Source organism: Puma concolor, chromosome A2 (assembly GCF_028749965.1).
Source record: "Puma concolor isolate L17-30 chromosome A2, mPumCon1.1.hap2, whole genome shotgun sequence".
NCBI classification, from domain to species: domain Eukaryota; kingdom Metazoa; phylum Chordata; class Mammalia; order Carnivora; family Felidae; genus Puma; species Puma concolor.
Window position 1 is genome coordinate 126267087 of NC_141668.1, and position 24212 is coordinate 126291298.

Consider the following 24212-nt stretch of genomic DNA (forward strand, 5'->3'; position numbering starts at 1 on the left):
CATCTCAAGTGTGAGGAAACCAGTGGATTAGAATGTCAAGGCTCAAAATGTGATGTTATTTAAGATTAGACAACACACAATTTGATACTGAAAGCAGAATGAAGTCTGTAGATAATGGGCAATTGGTCTTAGGAATGATTGGTCTTAGGAAACTATTAATGGACACTCTCTCATTTCAAAACTTACTACAAAGCTACAGGAATCACCACAATGTGGTACTGGCATAAGGAAAATACAACAATCAATAGAATAAAACCGAGGGCCCTGAAATAAATCCCTATATTTATGGTCAATTGATTTTTGATCATAGCGTTACGGTCAAAGTGCAAATCATTCAACGGGGGAAAGAACCACCTTTCAACAAATGATGTTGGAACAACTGTATATCCACATTACAAAAGAATTTGTCTCCAATTTCAAACTATATCACCAAACTCTCATAATCAAATCAGTATGGTATTGACATAAAAACAGATACATGGCTCAATGAAACACAATAGTGAGCCCAGAAATAAACTCACCAATACAGGTCAATTAGTTTATGACAAAGTAGGAAGAATATACAGTGAAGAAAGGACAGTCTTTTAGTAAGTGGTATTGGGAGGACTGGACACTAACATACAAAATAATGAAACTGGGCAACCATGTTACACCGTGCACAAAAATTAACTGAAAATGGATTAACGTAAAATGGAACATTATGACCTGACACCATAAAAATCCTACAAGAAAACATAGAGAATTAGTTCCTTCACATAGGTCTGGGTGAGGATTTTTGAATTTGATGACAAAAGAGAACAAAAGCAAAAATAAACAAGTTGGACCCCATCAAACCAAAAATCTGCTGCACAGCAAAGGAAGCCATCAACAACAACAAAAAGGCAACCTACTGAATGAGGCAACCTAATGAGCAAAAAGGCAACCTACTGCACCTGCAACCTACAGATATTTGCAAATCATACATCTGATAAGGGGTAAATATCTAAAATATCTAAAGAACAACTCCAAGCAAAAAGACAATCTGATTTTTTTAAAAATGGGCAATTCTGTACAGACATTTTTTTCCAAAGAAGACATATATATGGCCAACAGGTACGTGAAAAGATGCTCAATATCGCTTATCATCAAGGAAACGCAAATCAAAAAGCACAATGAGATAATACCTCATACTTGTCGGGATGGCCATTATCAAAAAGAAAAGATATAAAAAGTCTTGGCAAAGATGTGGACAGGAGGGGAAATAAACTGGTAGAAATGTAAATTGGTACAGCCACTTTGGAAAACAATATGGAGATTCCTTAAAAAATTAAAAACAGAACTACCATATGATTGAAAATTTTCACTTCTGTGCATTTATCTGAAGGAAATGAAAACACTAACTTAAAAAGACATATGCACTCTGTGTTCATTGCAGTATTATTTATAACAGCCCAGATATGGAACTATCCTTCGGGTCTATTGACAGATGCGTGGACCAAGAAAATGTGGTATATACACAATGGAATATTATTTAACCATAAAAAAGAATGAAATCTTGCCATCTGTAACAACATGGATGGACCTTGAGGGCATTCTGCTAGAATAAGTCAGACAGAGAAAGGCAAATATAATATTATTTCAGTTATATGTGGGATCTAAAAAAAAGGAACAAAACAAAGAACAAAATAAACACGTTCAAAGATACACAGAAGTGATTGGTGGTTGCCAGAGGCAGGGCCAAGGGAGGGTGGGGGGGGTGGGCAAATTGAGTGTAAGGAATCAAAGGCAACAAATTTCCAGTTATAAAATTTAAAAGTTATGGGGGATGTAATGGACAACATGGCAACTATAGTTAATGATACTGTATAGCTTACATGAAAGTGGCTAAGTGTATCTTAAAAGTTCTCATCATAAGAAAAACATTTTCTACAACTATGGATGGTGATGGATGTTAACTAGACTTATTGTAGTGATCACTTTTCAATATATACATATATTCAATCATTATGCATACACATGAAATACAATGTTGTATGTCAATTATACCTCAATTTAAAAAAAAATGAAGGGAAAAGAAAAAGAATCATTTATAAAAGATAAAAAAGAATGAAGTTGGACCCCCTACATCAACAAATACAATGGCATACCATTTGACCATAAAGAAAAATAAAATATTGATACATGCTGCAATATAGATCAACCTTGATAATGCTATGCTAAGTGAAAGTAACAGGTCATAAAAGGCCACATATTGTATGATGCCATTTATATAAAATGTCCAGGATGGGAAAATTCATAGAGACAGAAAATAGGATGGGAAGAAAGGAGAGTGACTATAAATGAGTACAGGGTTCCTTTTTTAAGGTGATAAAAATGTTCTGAAATTTGATACTCATGATGGTACCAAAAGAAAACACGGTATGAAAAGTAACTAACAATGATTCTTTAATGAATTTTTTATTAGAAACTATAGTTAATATACAACTTTATGGAGGGCACCTCCCAGGTTTAGAAATGTAAAAACATACTTCCCAATTCATGGAATAGAATATTTATGAAAAGATATTACCTCATATACCTTAAACCCAAGGCACTTGTATTTCTCTTATACTCTTTCATTGATCCATATATTCCTTCAGTGTCTCTCACTCCACAAATACTTATTCACACCTATGCATATATACCTGCCCTCATTTTTTTGGTGATAACATTTGAAAAAAGTAGAACAAAGTAATCACTGAGGTCAAAAATAAGGAAATCCATTTGTCGACTCCCTCATGCTGCCTGTGACTGCTTTGTAAAATAAATGTGGGCTACTTAAAGGAGGGCCTTTAAGGTATAATTAATCTATATTTTATGAAGCCAAGTTAACAGACTATTCATAGCAAAAACTGCACTGAGTTTGGTGGAGGGGATGGTGGACAGTAAATGCATGAAAAAATGAACAAATCTGAAATGCTAATGGTAAATAACAATGCAAGTGTTTGGCAGCAAATTAATACTCTGATCATAACTGGAGTATGCATAGCCTAAATACATATATCAGGGATAAATTACTGAGCTGCAGAATCATCCAGTCAGGGTTTAGTGGTTAGCACAGAATTTAATCTATGGTATAATATCTAATAGCATAATTTAGTTCTTTGAAAACACACACACACACACACACACACACACACACACACCCTTTTATGATGCCCCTGAATTTGAGATTTAACCTCTGAACATTAAAGCATGCTTTGTTCTGTAAAGGGATCACGTATTATAGCTGTGAAGTAAAAAACAAGCCGGTGTGGTGCATAAAATACATGTCAGAGAGGAGGTAAATGGCTTGTTCAGATTAGAGCCTACTCAGTGAAAGGTGCTGACTAGGAAGACAATGGAATCGGGCCCTCGCTAGCACAGGGGATTTTTGCAGAAAGAAATGTCATAACACGAAAGGTAACAATGCATGAGAGACCACAGTGGTACTGTTACAGCCACAGGTAGGTCAGACACTCTAAATGTGATAATTGCTAGTTTCTAGGGCTTTAGAGTGCCAGACAAAGGGGTCAAATTCAGGCAAAAGGGCCTAGAAAAAAAGAAGTCCAGAGAGAGGGGTATGGGGCCAACAGACTACCCTGAATCACTTCAAATCGCTGCCTTATGAAGAAAGGACCAATCCCGCCTGTTTTAGAGAAGGACTATGAGGGTTATTGCAAGAGATCTAAGTGCTGAAGAAAAGGTAACTTTTTGAATTATGTAGCTGTCTTTTTCATTATTCCATCAAATCATACTATGTAATGTTCAAAATGCCATTATGCTCACCAGAGGCAAACACATGGCGTGACACAAAACTTGCACAGATAATCCCACATTTATGCAATGCCATCCCTCTCAATACTTTGTTCCCTGATACAGCTAAGTTACAAAAACACCTCATTTCAGTCTGATTTCCTAAATGGTTTCATTTTTCCTTGATGACAGTAGTCAGGAGAGAATAGGGAAGGAACCGCACATGTGCCAGTCTACTAGTTTCCTAGGGTCACTGTAAACAAGTCACCACAAAGTTGGTGGCTTAACGCTGCACAAATGTATGCTCTCACATTCTGAAGGCTGGAGGTCTAAAATCAAGGTACCAGCAAGGCTGCACTCACTGCGAAGGCTCCAGGGGAGAATCTGTCTCTGTTGCTTCTAGCTCTTGATGGCTGTTGGCAATCCTTGGCATTGCCTGGCTACATCCCTATAATCTCTGCTTCCACAGTCACATCGCCTTCTCCCCTTTGTATCTTCTCCTCCTTTGTCTCTTATATTGCCACTGGATTGAGCGTACGACTGCTTAATTCTAGATGATCTCACCTTGAGATCCTGAATTGAATTATACCAGAAAAGAACTTTTCCCCAAATAAGGTCCCATTTCCAGGTTCTAGGTGGACACACCTTTTGGGAAGTTACCACTCAATCCACTAGAGGTGGTCTATCAGGTTGGGAATTTTAAACCATAACTGAATACGTATCTGTTCTATAACATCATATAACCTCTCAAATATAAAATCTTGAGAAAGAATGGACAGTGACATTTGAGTGACTTCTTATAGTTGGCATTTTCTCCCAGTCAGAAACTGTTTCCTCTTTTCAACTGTATGGCAATACCTAACTGATCGTGCACCAAAACTTCAGTCAAATGTAAAGCACAGTTAAGGCTGTGCAAGAAGGTAAGATTTGTACCTCATTATCTAAAACTTAAACTTGAAAAGCAATCAAAATTATTTTAATATTTGTTGACTAAATTACAACAAGGAAACAAAAAGGGACATTTCATTAACTTTTTATTTTTTTACTAAAGCACAAAGTGTAAATTGTTAACTTTACTAACTTAAGTATTGTCTGAGTAAGCTTCTTTGGATCCCCATCTGGTCTTGGTTGCTAATTTTTAGGTGAACTATATTCTTAGGATGCTCTTGATTTTTAAAAAATCTGTATACTTCACAGGGAGCCTGGGTGGTTTAGTAGGTTAAGCGTCTGACTTCGCTTCAGGTCATGATCTCAGTGTTTGTGAGTCTGAGCCCCACAGAGAGCTCTGTGCTGACAGCTCAGAGCCTGGAGCCTGCTTCAGATTCTGTCTCCTCGCTCTGCACCCTGCCCCCACCACCACATGCACTCTGTTTCTCTCTCTCTCTCTCAAAAAATAAACATTAAAAATTTAAAAATCTATATACTTCATTCATTTAGTTCCCAGCCCCCTTTATCAGTCATATAGACCCCAAATTGGACTGTGGATAAGTGGAAGGAGAAATACCTAACAAAGTAATGGCCATAATTAACTAGTACCTGTAGATTAATAGGTTTTGTAGAAGGGAAAGAAAAAAACACACATGACAATTATTTTGTATACCTGTGAATTTCAATGATTAATTGTACCACAACTCACAACTGCCCACATCACTAAGAACCAATACAGAATGGCCGTATCTGACTAGTTCTTAAGGTTTACACTATAAAATCTTCTAGAGACACCAATTCTCACCAGTAATGTCATTGTATACTATACTAAATGGCAGATCTACTAAAAGAATTATTTCAGAAACTCAGCAAGTTTTGGTTTAAATCCTTCTAACTATTCAAATGAGGAAAACTTACTACTTTATTAAGAATCAAAGGCCTTGCATTGATAAATGTTTTCAGTTTTACTGTCCAAATATTTCTCAGCTGATTAAGTTTTAATTGATCTAAATATTCACAAATTATTTATCCAAACAGTCATCCATCAACATTTTATTGCTTAGAAACAAAACTTCGCCTATTTAAGCAGACTTCCTAATTAAAAATAAGTCAAGCCAGTCATGGGTTTGGCCATCTATCAAACCCCCAGCCATTGTTCTGATTGACTGCACATTTCATTCTTTGGCTATGAAAGATAAACTAATTATTGAATATTAAAAGCAATGAATATTTGAAATTTACTGTGAATAGAAGCAATAATCAAGGGATAAAAAACCAGGTTGCCAAAAGCCCCAGTTTGAACACAGTACAACATTCTAAATTTAATACATTTTTTTCTAATTTTTATTACCATCAGCACTGCAGTTATCAGAGGGTGCCCAAGTTAAGGTGAAATCAGACAAGGCGTACTGTAGCAGCAATAAGAAAGATCTATTCCAATGAGACCATCTAATCAGCTGCTGTTCATCAATGAAATATTTTCACCATAAAAAATGCTGGCTGCCACATAATTGCTAAAGCTAAATGAAATTAACCTTGGAATGGATTGGTTTATTGAGTTACTTTACCCTTAAAGATACATTGCTTGAGGTCATCGAGAGGCCAGGACGGAGTGGCTTTTGCACCTAAGGGATCCCTTCACTTATTATCTCTATCCTTCTTTTATCATCTTTTCTGTCTTCTATCTTCTTCCCCTTACTACAAGCTCAGGAGGTAGATACGCAGGGTATGAATAATGTACCAATCTAGCTTCTTTTCCCACCTCGGACAAGGTACCAACAGAGATCAGCATAGGTAACACTCAAGGAGTTTCCTTCAAAGAACACTACCTTGCCCATGGCCAAGACAATGCTAGTTTCCCTACAGAAGACAGGTGACTGGATATCGTTACATAATTTAATTTTACCATGAGCAATTTGGAGATACTTATGTATAAATTATAGTCATCCACAACCTGAGATGATGAAATAAAGTTAAGTCTTTTGTTTTGAAGATCTGTAGTGTTAAAAAACAGCTAAATTTCCACAATGAAGGCCTCAAACTCTATTTATGAAGCAATCAAGTCTGATGGGCTAAAATCTAGAGTTATTGTATTATTCTCTTGGAAGCTGTTCATAATAATCTATATTTATTAAAGTGCATCCTTTTCACATGTAGGGGAGGAATGATATGGGAATAAAAAGCTTATAATAATATGTCGTTGACAGCTTGGGGATATACAGTTTACCAACACAGGGTTATTTACCATAAAATATCAATATTAAGAATGTTTTATAACCTACTTATAATAAATTGGAAATTTGCATATTAACTTTTAGAGCAGAAATACTGTTATTAATTATTCTCATTATGGAACCTGAAACCAATTATATTAAAATTAGAGTCACAAATATATGCATAATTGCAGTATACAGCATTATGCTTTTAGTTGTTAACAGTAAATCAACATTATGATGACATCAAGGAAGCATATAACTAAAAAATTAAAAATAACAAAAAATTAATGATGGATGTATTATATTAAAGGTTGTAAAACACATCAAAAAATCCAAGTTTGTGTTTCCGAAGGAAATATGTTACCAATCATGGTTTGAATATATAGTTTGAAGATAAATTCTACTAGGAAAGTGTAGTTTTAGGTGTCATGGGGGAACCAGGTATATCAAATCCCATGTAATGGATGGTCAGGTGTCTATGGGTTCTCTTCCTCCCACTTCATGTTCGGTGAAAGGTATCTCATTTCACTAATTCTCAGATTCATCACCTATGGAATAAAAATAATCAGCCACAGCTTCTAGTTCAGTGCACCCTTGCTCACCTTTGCTTGAGACTCACTTTGGTCTATAAGAAAACATCCCTTCATCTTTATCTAACAGGTCATTGTTCCAAGTCTCATTTTTATACTTGACATACATTTATCTATAGGGAAATCTTGGGTTATACTGAGAACTAAATGGGACAATATTCCAATGTTCTTAGCATAATATCAGATACAGATTAGTAAAATTAGAATAAACATTAAAATAATAGCTAACATTTATTAAACCCTTCATGGGTGCCAGACAATGACGTAGGAATTTTAACAGTATTAATTTATTTGATCCTTACAACAAAGGAGGTAAAGTTATTAACCTCATTTTACGGAGAAAGAAACAGATGCAGAGAGAAGTACCTTGTCCAAGGTCACAGGGTTATAGCAGGGGCTAAATTTCAAACCAGGGAATTTAACTCTGGGGCTTGTGCTCTTATCCATTACACCTAAGCTCTTAATAAATATTAGTTATAAACTGATAGTTACGAGAAGAGAGGTAGGTGGGAGGATGGGTAAAATAGGAATTAAAAGTTAAAAAAAATATATATATCTTTTCCATTATATATTACTTTGGGAATATAAAAAAAAAACCCACACAACTTTAAAATGTAAACAAAGTGTCTAATCATATTCTCTAAAACGATAAAAAATGCAGAAAAATAAATAAATACATGTTGGTTATTGTTCTTATTTTAAAGAGACAGAAAAGGGAGAAAAAGAGGATAGAGAAGAGAAAATTAGAGAAGCAATTATACTTAGTTTCTCATCTAGGAAATATTCTGGGATTTTGCATGTGCTGTATAATCTAATCTTCATAACAACCCTAAAAGGTAAGTATGGTTATCTGCACAATGCTGACGAGAAGTCTGAGTTTTAGAAACCTTATAGGACAACTAAAGTGAACTAGAACAATACACAACGTTCCATTCCATCTAAACTTAAGCAATATAGTTATCTCAGCTTCTCAAATCCACACAGCCAACTAAAAAAAAAATACTTATTTGGGGGCACCCAAATTGGGTGGCTCAGTCTTGTTAAGCATTTGACTCTTGATTTTGGCTCAGATCATAATCTCAATGTTCCTGAGATAGAGATAGGGTTGGACTATATGCTGTCAGTGGGGAGTCTACTTGGGGTTCTTTCTCTCCTCGCTCTCTGCTCCTCCCCCAGCCCTCACTTTCTCTTTCTCTCTCTCAAAATAAATAAATAAACAATAAAAAAAATAGATAGGGGCACCTGGGTGGCTCAGTCGGTTAGGCACCCAACTTTGGCTCAGGTCATGATTTCACATGCCTGGGTTCAAGCCCCGTGTAGGACTCTGTGGACAGTGAGAGCTTGGAGCCTGCTTCAAATTCTGTGTCTCACTCTCTCTGTGCCCCTCCCCTGCTTGCATTCTCTCCCTCTCAAAAATAAACACTAATACTTATTTGACTATTTTCTAAGTGTGTAAGTGTGTATTGCATTTTACTTTAAAAAATGCCTGGGGGCGCCTGGATGGCTCAGTTGGTTAAGCATCTGACTTCCGCTCAGGTCATGATCTCGCAGTCTGTGAGTGCAAGCCCCGCATTTGACTCTGTGCTGACAGCTCAGAGCCTGGAGCCTGCTTCGGATTCTGTGTGTCTCTCTCTCTCTGACCCTCCCCTGTTCATGCTCTGTCTCTCTCTGTCTCAAAAATAAATAAACGTTAAAAAAATTTTTTTTAAAATGTCAGTACGTCTGAGAAAAATACTGCCCTGCTGAATAACCATGCACAATGATTCTCAAGCAAATTTAGATTGGGATACTTGGCTGGGGAAGTGAGCACCTAGGCTGATGGAGCCATAGCACTTCATTCCACACAGACAAAATGTGTGGAAATATTCCTACCATTAAGCTGAGGAAATAATGCAACAAAGTTCCTTCCACCACTGGCATTATCTTCTGATTCAATTGCCTATGTGAGAATTAAAAATGATTCAACTTGCTTTTCTCCTTGGGTGGAAGGGAAGTTAAAGCAAGGCTAGTCCTAAAACATTTTATTGAGACCATCCATAGTCTGAGGCCAAGTTTTCAGGAGTTGGATGGCATGTTTGATGCATTATCTACAGGAACGTATTTTTTTTCCTCTTAAACAAAGACCTCCTGCCCCAACATGTATTCTTATCTGGAATAAGATGTCAACTGTCTTCTACATAACCTCAAGGTTGGAATGTTGCACCCACTTACAAAGCACTTCCAAAGGGTCATCAGAAAGTCTTTGAACTCAGTGGTTCAACTCATGACCCAAAAATAGCCTGATGATCTTAACATCCACCCTTATTATATATCCACTTATTACTATTGCAAGTTCACTAAGGGCCAGGCACTGGGTAGACCCTGGTAAATTAATCAATAAGGTTTGGTAGCCCTAGATATAACAGAAGGAGTAAACAGTAGAAGGGGTATTGGTAGTCTTGTGACAGGAAGAGAAATGATTGCTAATGGCTTAATACTGCAGGGGGCCTGAGAAACAAAACGTGCTCCATATTGCAATACAATATGTATGCTCATGAAAATGTCCACATCTCATCAACAGTGACTTAAATTATTCTATGCCTTTTTAAAAAGTGCCTTTTTAATAAGGAAGGAGTTTTATCCTGAAGATACTGAATGAAAAAAAATGGTGTGGAGGGGTAAGTTCTCGGAGGCATCATCTCCATTAATGAGATTTTTTGGTTATGTAAATTAATTCATTTTTTAAAAACTGCTAAATACAAGAGATTACAAAATTCTGTCTAAAAGCAGTGTGAAAATATTTAAAAATAATGTATACACAATGTCTACCTTGTAAGATTGTCCTATAGATAAATTTATATAAAGTATGAAAATGACATTTGAAGGTATGACATGTTCGATAAAGATGAAGGGATGTTTTCTTATACATCAAAGTGAGTCTTAAAAAAATTTTTTTTAATGTTTACTAATTTTTCAGAAAGAGAGAGAGCATGAGCTGGGGAAGGGCAGAGAGAGAGGGTGACACAGAATCCAAAGCAGGCTCCAGGCTCTCAAACCCATGGATAGCATGATCATGACGTGATCAGAAGTCAAATGCTCAACCGACTGAGCTACCCAGACACCCCAATTAAAAGGAGTCTTAAGCAGAGGCAAGCAAGGGTAAACTGAACTAGAAACAGAGGCTGGTTTTCCTTGGTAGCCACTGATTAACTGTGTAAATAACAATGAGTAATTAATTTACTCCAATCTTAAATTTCATTTTTTAAGTGTTTATTTATTTATTCAGAGAGAGAGTGTGCAAGACAGCATGACTGGGGGAGGGGAAGAGAGAGAGGGGGAGAGAATCCCAAGAAGGCTCCATGCTGACAGCACAGAGTCCAATGCAGGGCTTGATCTCATGGACCATGAGATCATGACTTGAACCAAAATCAAGAGTTGGACGCTTAACCAACTGAGCCACCAAGGCACCCCACCAATCTTCAATTTAATTTTTAAAATTATATAGGCCAAGAATCTTTTAAGGTCTATTTCAGCCATAAAATTATAGGATTAAAAATGAAGAAATATTTTCACTTGCATACTATAGTACAGTAAGCATGATCAAAAGACTTTTATTTCCCTCACTGATTATGAAAATTCTTGGGGTGAATGAAGTTACTCAGTAACATTCAGAAGATGTAATTGTCATGCTTCACCTTACATCATTCAAGAAAAGTATTTTACTCTAAACAATTAAAAAATGGTTTTTGAATAAAGGCAACATCTTAAAAAAAAGATAGAAAAAAAAGTCTAAAAACTATGAAGATCAAGAAGCTGGATTCCAGAAAATTATTAGAATATAAAGAGTTTTGATTTACAAAAATGCATCACCCCCCCAAACAATTTTATGCATATATTTTCTTTGTTGTGTCACTAACGAAGCAATTAATAAAAGAATTCCTTTATTCATACATATAAAGTGTCCTACACTTTGCAAATAGAAGGATGGAAAGACAGACTCAGTTCTCTTAGAATGTAGATTCTATCGTAACAATTAAATGAGAAAAAATATACAAAATCATTCTATTTTGTATTAAGTCCTTACTAATGAAACAGAGGCTGCTGTTATGTAGAAGTGGCGGGCTGGAAGGAGGAAAGCGGCAGAGAAGAATAGAAATGATGTGCATTACTTCTTAGATTAGACAGGATGATGTGAAAACTTTCTCTTAGGAGGTCATACCTAAATTGAGAATTAAGGATCATGAGACGTGAGCATGTGAAGGATCATAAGAAAAGCATATCAGACAGGGGCAATGAAAGTATCAAGGCTTTGGAGTGCCTCGGTTGCTCAGTCGGTTAAGTGGACGGACTCTTGGTTTTGGCTCAGGTCATGATCCTGAGGCTGTGGGATTGAGCCCTGTGTCAGGCTCTGCTGTAAGCCTGGAGACTGCTTGGGATGTCTCTCCCTGTCTGCCCCTCTCTCCCTCTCTCTCGCTGTTTCTCTCTCAAATAAATAAAAAGTGGGGGAAAAAAAAAGAAATTATCAAGGCTCGGGTGCAAAAGATAGTTTCTCATTTTCAAGAAATTAAAATGAGACCATGGTAATGAATTTGAAATTTATTCTAAGTGCAGTAGAAGGCATAAAATAGCAAAGTGGAATGATCTCATTTGCATGTTTAAAAGATTACTTTGCCTGTTTTATGATAAACGGTTAAAGAAGATCTAGAGAAGATGCACAGAGACCAGGTAGGAGGGGGGTGCTGAAGAAATAATACATCTTGATTTCACCAAGGCATGTGGCAAAGATTCTCACCGCTTTAAGAACACATAGGAAAAACTGGGGTTCAATTATAGTATGTTTGGGAAAATGTGTAGCTAATTGAACAAGAGTATGCAAAGAATATTGATTTAAAAGTTCAATCTCATCTTAGTGGAAATTCTGTATTGGCATGCTGCCCTGTCCTGGTCAACATGTTATATCAATTATTTGAACGTACACATGCTTATCAAATTTTCTGCTGACATTAAAGTAGGAGGACAATCAATATGTCAGATTAAAAAAAAAGATTTAAAACAATTTCAACTGTAAGGGAACAAAGGGTCACCACTCAGAAGGTGAATTTAATAGGGGTAAATATAATATTCTGAGTTTAGGTTAATAAAATAACATGGTTGGGTAGCTAGAGATTAATAGGCATTCATAAAAAATCAATTCTCAGATTTTACATGACTGTATGTTCATGTAAGGTTAAGATGTGAGACTGGGGCTTTAAGAAAAGATGAATATCAATGTCAGCTGCATTCATTGAAAAAGAAGTTCACATTGTGGGATACTACTGCTCCCACTGTCCTCTGCAAAGGTCAAGGCCCATGCGTAGAATTAGATACATTTCTATATGGTCATAAATTGATAGATAAATTAACAAAAATTGATGTGATATGAAGAAGATGGTTGTAGATTAAGTGCCTGGAGAAGACAACAATTAGGAAAGAAGGGACATGATTGTATTTTCACATATTTGAAGCCTAACCAGGATCACACAGTAAGCATGGGGAGTGAGAGTGATGGAAATTTAGACATTTAGTTAAAATTTTATGAAAGAGATGCTGCGTTTGTTTTTATACTTCTGAATAACTAGAGCAGTCTACCATGGATCAGGATGCTTTGTGATGAATAGGTGAGCTCTCTAGTTTTAGAATTTTTAAGGCTCAGTCACAGATTTTGATGGTGGCAGGATACCTACATTATATATTAAGTGGGATAAGTAAGGTGGACTCCAAACCCTGGTCCTCAGGCCAACTCAGCCACCCACAAAATGAGTGATAGAGCTTTCTCCTAGGCTAAATGAATCTAATTAAATGACCACTCTCAAATATGATATTCTGTTTTTTAGATAGTTCTGGTAATAGAAATGCCTGTACTTTTACAAAAGGATAGCCTTAAGAGTTGGTGATTTGTTTTTTAAATGCCATAAATTATAAAATCAAGAGTTGGCAGTTCTATGTCAACCTCTAATTTTTGTTGTTACTATTGCTATCTTAAAAATTTTCTTATATTATGGAATCCAAAAATCAAAGAAGTACAAGTTTAATTGAGTGTAGAGATCTCCCTACTCTTAGAATCAATGAGTCTGTGTTTATTTTTTTTAAATAAATCCAACAGAATTCACTTGCTATTCCTAAAAAATAAGTATAGACTTGCGTTAGACCAGGAGAAATAAACATTTTGGTTCTGTAGCATTCAATCACACATATAATCCTTCTATTATTCTGTACACCTAAGGATATTTGGAAGATATCAGGAGATATTCACCAACAAAATAATCTTGGAATCCTATATATACCTAATACTCAGAAAATTCATTTCTCAACTAGCAAAAATGCCACGTGACGGCAATAATAGATTAAGCACTGAATATTAGATATATTTGATGTTGAGTTCCCAGAGAGGATTTTGTTAATGAGAATATTCTACAGTGTTACTGCCAACAGACTTTGTAATTATGAAACCTTTGACATTAATGCACTGCTGTATGAGTTGGGATTTTATACTGGAAATATATAATCATATGCAAATACATAAACCCTTAAAAATGTAACTGCACATCAATCCTCAAAGGCATCTATACTCAAATGTGTACTCACTGCTCTTCCCTGTGGATTTTATTTTCAACTTACTATTTCTAAATTCCACTTTCTTTCATATGCTCATGAACTTTTATTAGATGATGGTCTTACGAGATGGCAATTTGTTTTTTTAAATGTTCTAAGCTGGAAATATAAAAGGTATAGTATAAAAGTTAACACTTTGCCTCTGCTTACTGTTGTTGTTATAGTTGTTTTAAAAATTTTCCTAATCTATAAAAGAAGAAAAAAAAGGAGAATTATAGGATTAATAGACTAGCAAAATTTGTTGCAACTCTAAACTTTATGGTTAAACATTTCTCAAAATGACTATTACACACTCTATAATGTGTATGTATCTATGTGTGTTATTTTGTTGTGTATGTAAATTTATACGTATATAAATTTGTGTGTGTGTGAATTTATATATGTACAGAGAATCCTCTAACAAACTATCATATAATAAGTCTTAATCCTTATAAAAGCAGAATACAGCTTTCCACTTAGATTTACAATTTATCCTATAAACAAGGTATTTCCCATATATGAAGAAAAGGTAAAGATCATACAACAAATTAAAATCTATTTGGTTTTTAAAAGAAACTGTTTTAAAGGCTTAATGGTATAAAAATTCAGAGTAACATTTCCACACAATGTAATTGCTACTTACAAGCAAACTGAAGCTTTGCTTCTCTGCTAACAATTGTTCCAAATGAGTTTGTTGCTATGCACTGGTACGTTCCAGCATCTTGGGTTTTATTGGGGTTATTGATCAACAAGCTGCCTTCAACAACACTGTAGCGGAAATCCACACCAATGTCAACATCTGTTCCATTTAATTTCCACCTATAGCATAAAAATGCCAGTAGATAAAGCCTTGTAATATTAATCAATACTTCTGAATCATTTAAAACATATAAAAACTATATAAATAGCATGAAATACCATCTGTGACTTTTTTTAACCATGGTAGAAAAAAAAAAAGTTAGAAATGCTCTACCCAGCAATGGTGACAACTTAAGTGCTATGGAAAGAGCATGTCTTTTATAGTAAGCAATGATATTAAAATTTTAACACTTGCTTTTGTGGCTACTTGATTCTACACACACTTTATTTTAAAATCCCCATAGCATCTTGTACAACTTTCTTCAAATAGGGCTCCTCGGAAAAAGTCCTTTTTTCTAGTTTGTAGTTATTCTTTAAATGGGTCTCTACAGATGACAGAATATACCACTTACAGGTAGATTGCTGAGTATTTGATGAAATTGCTGCAGAGATGCTTTGATTTGGTCCTTAATATGACTGAAATGGCTGACTGCAAAGCAGAGGAACTCTATTGATCTAGAGCTGTCTTAGGGGCCAAACTAGTCTTGATCATGGATCACTTTGAAGATCTTCTTAGTCAATGGCACTGAAATATCAATCAACCATTCCAGTAAACTGCAGATCAGGTCATTAGGTAACAGAGGCAAAGAGAGCTGTGTTGTTCTTCTGTTTATTTACTTCAATCATCTATTGTATCTGATGATATTGTTTGGCCCTATAAATAAATTTTCCTGGGACGTGCACATTTAAACAGCCAAGCTTTACTAACAAGATCTACTTCCTTTCCTTCTTTTTTTTTTTTTTTTTTTTGTCCACAGCCAGTAACATTCCAAAGAGAGCTTATTTTAACCAAATTGCCTTCCTTTGAATACTTTGGAACTTTTGAGCTAATACAATTCACTGACTATGTATCTTATTTTTCTTTTCCCCTCCCTCCCAAATTCTGCAAAAATACCAGGTAATGAAAATATGCCATGGTTGAAGCTTCTAAAATATCAAGAGTCCCACAGAAGCATTCCCATGGGGAGACCAAAAAATAAGAAAACACTGCAGCACAAAGGAAATTGATAAAAAACCATAACAAGATTAAAGAATGAGAGACTTTCATTTTTATTTCCTTCAATCAGTAAAAAACAAACAAAAAGCCATTTAAAATGTGTATGTATACCTACATACTCACTGTGTATCTTCTCACAATATTCTGGAGTACTATGGCTGGTGTGTTCAATGAATGTAAAAGGATTTATATGAAACCATACAATTCAGTTTGTTTCACGATTTTGGATATTTGGTGTCAAAAAAAGCAGAAGATGATCCTTTTCTCTGTGTCAAGAGCTCTTTCACACTTCAAGGTCAATTCTATTTTGTTCTATTTTTATTTTTTTTAAGTTCACTTATTTATTTTGGAGGGAGGGAGAGAGAGAGAGAGAGAGAGAGAGAGAGAGAGAGCAGGAGGGGCAAAAAGGGAGAGAGAGAGTCCTAAGCAGGCTCCGCACTGTCAGCATAGAGCCCGCGATGTGGGGCTCGAACCCATGAACCCTGAGATCAAGGGTAAGCAAGAATAAGATGCTTAACTGACTGAGCCACCCAGATACCCCAGGGTCAATTTTAAATCACCTTTTCCATTGAAGTCTTTTTCAATATTCATAGTCAAAATTAATTAAAGTTTTCCACAGTCTCCTATAGGATTCTCTCTGCTTCATCAGTTAGGAATTTGCCTTCACCAGAGATAATTTGCCTACATCACTTTTGTATTGTCCCCTTAGCAACCTAGACCTTGACACTCTCCTCAATAAATGCCTGTGGAACTTGACTAAATATTGTACTTCTTTATGATATATTTTAGCTTTCAGCATACACAATTTATGAGCATTGTAGCCCATCACAGCATGGTGGTGTACGTTTGTTCACATCCATGTCTTTGAATTGTAAAATTTAGAAACATGAGGGGCAGGAAAGGTAGGTCAGAATCACAAAATTGGACATAGCTCTTTATGTGTTTGTTTATAAGAAGATGGGTATTAGAAAAAGACATTGTTTTTAAGCTTGACAGTAATTTTTTCTGTGTTCTGACACAGACATGAAAGTAATAAGCAATAAAAAGAGAACAGCTGCGTTATATTTTAGCAGGTCTATCTGCACATGAATCTCTAGAAATGACTGCCTGCCCTAGACAGTTTTTTTTTTTTTTTTTTGAGTCAGCTGATCACGTCTTGGCTATAACTCTCACTTCAAATGATAGTTGAGCAATTTAATATGACAAATCTAAGAACTCAAAGAGGAAACTGCAATATAATGTGAGCTGCAAGCAGAATGTGGAATTTAGAAATGGACCATGTGAGCCTTTTTAGAAAAGTGGTTGTAGGAATAATGAGAACACCTCTGTAGGTTTGTCTACACTAGTCATCTCAACCTAAATGCTCTGCAGAAAGTCCTTTAATCTACTTTATTGCCTGCTTTTACATACAAATAGCAAAGAAAAAGGGATTATTTAGAAAATAAAGTGCTTGCTGGGAAATGCAGTTGAGACTAGATTACAAAGCACTCTACCCAGTTTTATTGCAATGCAGTCAATGTTCATTCCCACTGAATGTGGATTGCTTTGAATTCCTTATCCTATTCCATACTAGAACACTCTTGAAAAATCACAGTTTATTTTCAATGTTTGAAGAATCTTTATGTACTGGTGATAAAGAAAATGCCCATATGGAGCAAAGGGAGATTTTCTCTAGGGTCAGGATAAATTAGTAAGTCACGTAAACTGATTTCTGAATCATTTCAGAACCATAACTTAACTCTCTCCAGAGTCCGGTTATGCCCACTGACATTCTGGAAGGTACAATTTTCCCGACTTTTCTGGGAAGCTATCAATGGAATTTGTTGTAGTAAACCCCTCTTGCTTTGTTCACGGTTTCAACTTGGCATGGAAGAAGGGTCAAGACCTTTCTGACTTGGATTTTTTTGTCTACAAACTAAATCAAATACAAACCTCACAGCAAAAGTACTCCAACCAAGTACTTGAACGTCCCTTCTGTCTGGAAAGGGAAGCTGAGTGCAGTAAGTAATGTCACAAGTCCTTAAGAAACTTTAATACAAGGAAAGTTGGCACAAGTCAAAACTTCTTAAATTTTTCTGGGTCTGGGTCAATCCTTTCAAAATCGAGGGGCAGGAAACAATGAAAAGAGAAGGCTCAGTTGAGGGAATAATACAAAGAAGAGAGGTCAGTTGTGTTTGAGGAAAAACCTAATGCTGAAGATCCCCACGGAGAATTCACCTTGAATTTCTCCTATTTGTTCTTCCCCCTCAAAGTCAGCCAGAGCACTGAAAAAGTTTAGCTAGACTGATGTTTGAAAATACCCGATCACTCCATTTTTTCTCTTGCTCTTTCCTTCAACAAGAGGGAGTTTTTAGCTCCTAGGTAGCAACTGGCTATTATGTTACAGAGAAACTGCCAAAGGTATAAAGGAAAACCCAGTCCACTGCAACCAATTGCTGGTGCATTTGATTAAAAGTTTCCTTCTCTGCTTTTTCTGGCAATCTTTAAAAACATAATAGGTTTCTGTTCCACTGCTTGTTTTAAATAACAAAGCAGGCCCCTATATCTTGAAACACAATGTTACAAAAACAATGTTAATTAAAGGTCACAGTTTGGAGGAAAAACAAAGCAACAACTTGCCAAATTCTGCTGCAAAATTTGTTTTCATTTAAGGCTAACATCTGAACTTACACTTGGCTATGTACTAAAGCATGGGTCCATTTAACTCATCATTTATGTATGTAGAAACCTTTCCTTCTTGCATTTATTATTTACTATATAACACATCTTAAAATATCTGATTAAACCTTGAATTCAATATATTATAGGGAGAATAAGTACATATTCTGGTTTGCCCAAGGATAGTGCTGGTTTTATACCTGCTGTCCTAGAATAATTATTACCAGTGGTGTTCACTCTCAAAATTATCCTGGTTTTGAATGATAAATTACATGTCCATTAGAGAGGTCTTTTTTTGGTTTTAATTTCAGTAATGCACTTCCTATGGCAAAATATCCACACAGCAAAATAATATTTACCCTCTAGATACAGTTAAATGTCTCCTTTTCTGTGAAACTTTCACTAAAACCTTCCACCTTCCATCCTGAAGTAGACTTTCTTCCCTCCAGGATGCCCTGGAACTTGGACATCCTTTATAGCACTGACAACACAGTATTTGCAGCATAGCAGTCTTACTATGAGGCAGTCCTCCAAAAAGCATACTACTTGAACATGCAGTCTATTAATCTTTGAATATCTTAAACCTAGGATGGCATTTGGTAAATCACCGTTGCTTAATAGAGTGGTTGAAATACCTTTCCTGGACCACATATTTTTTCAGACTCCTAGTCCATACCCTAATTCAAAGGAGAGCTGCTATGGTGGACTCCTGAGTAGAAGTTCTGCAATTACTCACCCTGGTTAATTGCTGAACCAGTTCCATGTACCTAAAATTCATAGTTTGAAAACCACTGGGTGGTTTGATGCATGATGATATATTTGATGAATGAATGAATGGGCACACAAATTAAATTCTAAAATAATTTCCACTATGCTAATACTGCCATCCTTTACCTTGTATAAGATGTCCTTTGCCCTGTGCCACTTTGCAAGCTCAGCATCACAATTCAAATCCCACTTCTCTAGATCCTTAATGACTCTAATCTCTTCCTGTCCTAATATATGTTATATATTATTTTTGTTTTACACACTATTATATTTTGGTTATTAAAGTTATTGTCATTAAATGTGAATAGAGGCAAAATCCTATTTATAAGATATATAGAGTTACTGTTTCTATATGGCCCGGCAAACACTTATTCACCCAACATTTACTTTTGTTTTTTTTTTTTTAATTTCTGTGTCATTCTTTCTCTTTGAAGTCTCAGACTCCTACCTGCTTCTGCTTCAGAATGACATATATACCACATTTTGCCTGTCTGGAATTTCATATGTGTGTGGATTCCTCATACACATGTGACTATATTTGATTATCTTCTGTTAATCTGCCTCGTGTAAATTTAAGTTTTAGTGCAGCTAGAAGAACCTTGGACAGAAGAAAATTTCATCTGCCCCAATTATAAAACACCATGAGGCAATAAAGATCTGTGTGTAAGAAAAGTAGTATTATTACTTTTAAAGGCTCCTGTTTCCATTTAGATTCTAGCCATTTCCCTCTGAATGGTTAATTATAACTTCTAATTTTGGCTTTCTCATTCCCTTGATTTTCTTTATGATTTTATTAAATATGTTGGTATCCTTAAACAAGTGCTCTAGCTGACCTGCTTTTGAACTTTATGAATATGGAATTATACTCTATTCTTCTGTGACTTGCTTTGTTTGTTCAAAATTACATTCCTGTGATCCATCACTCTGCAGCCATAATTTATCATTTTCATTACTGCTTGGGGATACCTTGTATGAACATACTAGGTTTAATCTATCTGTACGATGTTGAATTTAATCTTCTAAATTTCTGTTAATCTGGTAGACTTGGAAGAGTGTGTCATTTTAGTTTTAATTTGTCTATTTCTGCTCACCAATGGCACAGATAATCTTTCTACATATTTAATGGATATTTGATATTCCTTTTCTTAGAAGTACATAATCAAGTCTTTTGGTAATGTTTCTACTAGGCTACTCGGTTTTTTTAATTTTTTAATTTTTTTTTTTTTACTTTTTGAGTTGTGTGGATTTAAAATATATTTTTGGATATTACTTCTTTGCCAATGACATGTATTAAAAATATCTTCAAGCTTCGGTTGGAAGCTTGAAATTTTACTCATCTCAGTATTTCTGTTGAACAGAAGTTCTTAATGTTAATGAGGTTAAATATTTTCTTTTAAGATTTGTGCTTTTCCTGTCATATTTGAGAAATACTTCCTTGCCTCCAAAGTCACAGATATGAATGCCTATCTTCTTTTAAAAGTCCATGTCCCATGCAGGTCTTCCATTCTCCTGAAATTTGTGCATGCAGTTAGGTTGGGGTCAAATTTTATTTTTTTTTCGCCATGTAGATACATCCATTGTGCAGTTTATCTTTTTAAAACTTATTTCTATTATTGCTATGGATTTTAATTTTTCTTTTTTTTTAACTCCACAAGACAGTGCTTTTTAAAATTATTTTTTATTGTTTAGTGTAACTGCAATTGATTTGATGTAGAAAGACGAATCTTCACCACTTGCTTTACCTATCTTTAGTTCTTGTATCTCTGGTACTCTGGTATCATTTTCATTTTGCTTTAATTCTATCTTTTAGAATTTTCTTTAGCGAGTGTGCCTGCTGGAGTCAAACTTTAATTTCTGAATGCCTGAACACATATTTGCTTTGTTGTCTTTTTAAGAAGTATTTCTGCTACACAGAAATTTGACAGTTAATTTCTTTCAGCATATTGTCTTCCATCTTGGTTTTTTGTTGCTATTGAGAAGTCTGGTCTGCCATCTACTTGAAGGTTATCTATATTATCAACTTAACTATTTTTATGATCATCTTTGATTTGGGTGTTTGGCTGTTTCACTATAATAATTCTAGATGAGGCGTTATTTTCATTTGAACTCCTTGAAATTCATTTGCCTTCCTAAATCTATAGCTTGGGATATTTTTTTAAGATTTTATTTTTAAGTAATATCCACACCCAACATGGGGCTAGAACTCACAACCCCAACATCAACAGTCACATGCTCCACCGACTGAGCCAGCCAGGCTCACTCCAAGCCCTGAAAGCTTGGAATTTTTAATTAACTTTGGAAAATTCTTAACCTTCTCTTAAAATATTGCTTCTGCCTCATTCTCCCTTGCTTTTCTTTATGGAACTGTGATTAAACTATGTAAATATTTCCTATTAATCCCTTTTGCTCTTTCACTTACACTTTCTCTCCCCCACCTCCCTCGTTTCTTCTCTCTCTCTCTTTCTCTCTCTCTGCCTCTCTCCCTTTGCATCTTTTTACTCCTTTCTGCTGCCTTTGGATGATTTCTTCAGATAGATCATGCAATTTACTAATTCTCCTTTCAGCTGTGTCTCATCTTCTATTAAAACCACTTAGCAGGGGCGCCTGGGTGACTAAGTCAGTTAAGCATCAGACTTCAGCTCAGGTCATGATCTCACACTCATGAGTTCGAGCCCCACACCGGGTTCTGCACTGACAGCTCAGAGCCTGGAGTCTGCTTCAGATTCTGTGTCTTCCTCTCTCTGCCCCTCCCCAACTTGTTCGCTCACTCTCTCTCTCTCAAAATAAATAAACAAAATAAAAAAATTTAAAAACAACAATAACAACAACAACAACAACAACAGAACACTTAGCAGCAGCATTGCCTGAGTGGTTTAGTTGGTTGAGAGGCCAACCCTTGATTTCAGCTCAGGTCATGATCTCACTTTTCCTGGATTTGAGCCTGCCTGGAATTCTGTCTCCCTCTCTCTCTGTTCCTATCCTGCTCTCCTGTTCCGTCTCTCTCTCTCCCTCTCAAAATAAATAACTAAACCTTTAAAGGTCACTTAGCACCAAAATTTGAAATAGGCAGTTACTTTTGCTTTACAGTTCTTTGGGGAGGCAAGCTTATTTCAGTATATAGCCTTTGGGTTCCAGGCCTATTCTGGGAGGTTTTCTCATGTTCCACTCTCCTCTCAGTCGACTCTAGGCTTTGTCTTGTGATCCCCTGTGAAACTGCAAAATCCAAAGCTCCAGTTCACATAATTCATCAAGGTGAAAACTGCTTGTGGGGGTCAGTTTTCTTCTCTGGGTTCCAAACCTACTTATTTCTTTACTTCTGAGTATTTCTTACTTTCTTACCAGTTTGTTGAGACATGTTTAAAAAAAATATGTTAAGGAATATTTAGGCTTTTAGTGAGGGGGTCAAATAGGATATTCAATTCCTGGTATAGCCAGAAACAGAAGTTGGGCACTCAACTTTTCAAGAACACAATCAACTCTTTAGTATGTCAGGACAGCCTATGATGCTTGTCTAAAAGATCTTTATGTCATTAGAAGTACGGGTCAATTTTAATAATAGAAACGGTATGCATGGAAACATAAGATTTAAAACAACAAACCTGATATGTGGCTTTGGATTCCCTTTAACTTCACAATTGAGCTTCACCTTTTTCTCCTCAGAATTCAAAGGGAACATTACGTGACTTGGTTCCTGAATAAAAACAGGGCCGTGCAGTGTGTAGTCATCTGAAATGAGAGGAGAAAATGTCCAAAAATGAAAAGAACATCTTCCAAAGAGAAACAATAACAGGAACCAAGTACAAAATGAAAACAAGAAAGATAAAATAACAAAAAATAGTAATACACAACTGATTTACTTTCAGCCTTTAGATGAAGTTTCCCATTGCAGACTAATCCTTCGCGGAATATTGTGAAGCAGAGACGCAGACTCTATTTCATTCTGATAACTTATTTTTACTAACAACTTCCAGAAAACTGCATGGCATTTCCTTTCCTCTCCTCTTAGTTACCGTTCCTTCTGTCTTTTGCTCACCCTTTTACTTTGTTCACATTTTGTTCCTAATATATCTCTTTTGTGCCTCTGTCATCCGGTCTAATGTCACAAAGTTAAAATTTCTCTGCTCTTTAATGGATAATAGAATTGGAAGTAAGCAATGATGATTTCATAAATACCTTAATAATGAGACACAGCTCTGTACTGCTAATATACGTATAAAATTTTCTTAAGTTGTCTACGCAGGTAAAGAACAATGTAGAGTCACAGCTCACTAATTTTCTGTGGTAAATGACCAGTTTGTTTTTTGTTTGTTTGTTTTTTCCAACCTACAATGGACTCATACATGGGGATATCTGTGTAAGTATCATACATCTAGAACCATAAGTGACTCAGCACACAAATTCAGTAACATCCAAATTAGTCTATTATTATTATTATTATTAGTTCAGTGATGTACAATGATGTAGGAATTTTTCTAAATGCATTCTCTCAATAACAGTAACTAGATGTATGAAACTTACTTTATCACAAAACAGCAGTAAAGTTCATGCTGGTAATCCACAAACCATACTTTAAGTAGCAGTATGTAGATTAGATATGTTTCTAGAGTACACATATAATAAATGTTAGTCAAAATGCATCTCCCCACGTATACCCATGAAAGTGATTTTCATTCTTCAAAATCTAGTTCAAGTTTATTTGTTTGCTTTTTTATTGTTAACCTACAAAGCTTTTCTAGACCCTTATCTTCTTCCTTTAACCACATGATTCTTCAGTTATATTTCCCTGTGGAAGCTTATCTTTTTCTTTCAAGTGTATTTGTAGCTTTCTTTTTCCTG

The 24212-nt window shown here is 35.5% G+C and overlaps 1 protein-coding gene across 8 annotated transcripts in view; it reads right to left on the reverse strand.

The window, feature by feature from the left end:
* Positions 1 to 24212, reverse strand: part of CNTN4 (contactin 4) — a 903676-nt gene that overhangs the window by 284642 nt on the left and 594822 nt on the right. For all 8 annotated transcript variants that reach the window (XM_086697570.1, XM_086697562.1, XM_086697563.1 and 5 more), the window contains 2 exons: positions 22976 to 23102; positions 14739 to 14914 (listed from right to left, as the gene is read on the reverse strand). In XM_086697570.1, the coding sequence (XP_086553696.1) occupies positions 14739 to 14914; positions 22976 to 23102 (303 nt within the window). The remainder of the gene's footprint in view (positions 1 to 14738; positions 14915 to 22975; positions 23103 to 24212) is intronic.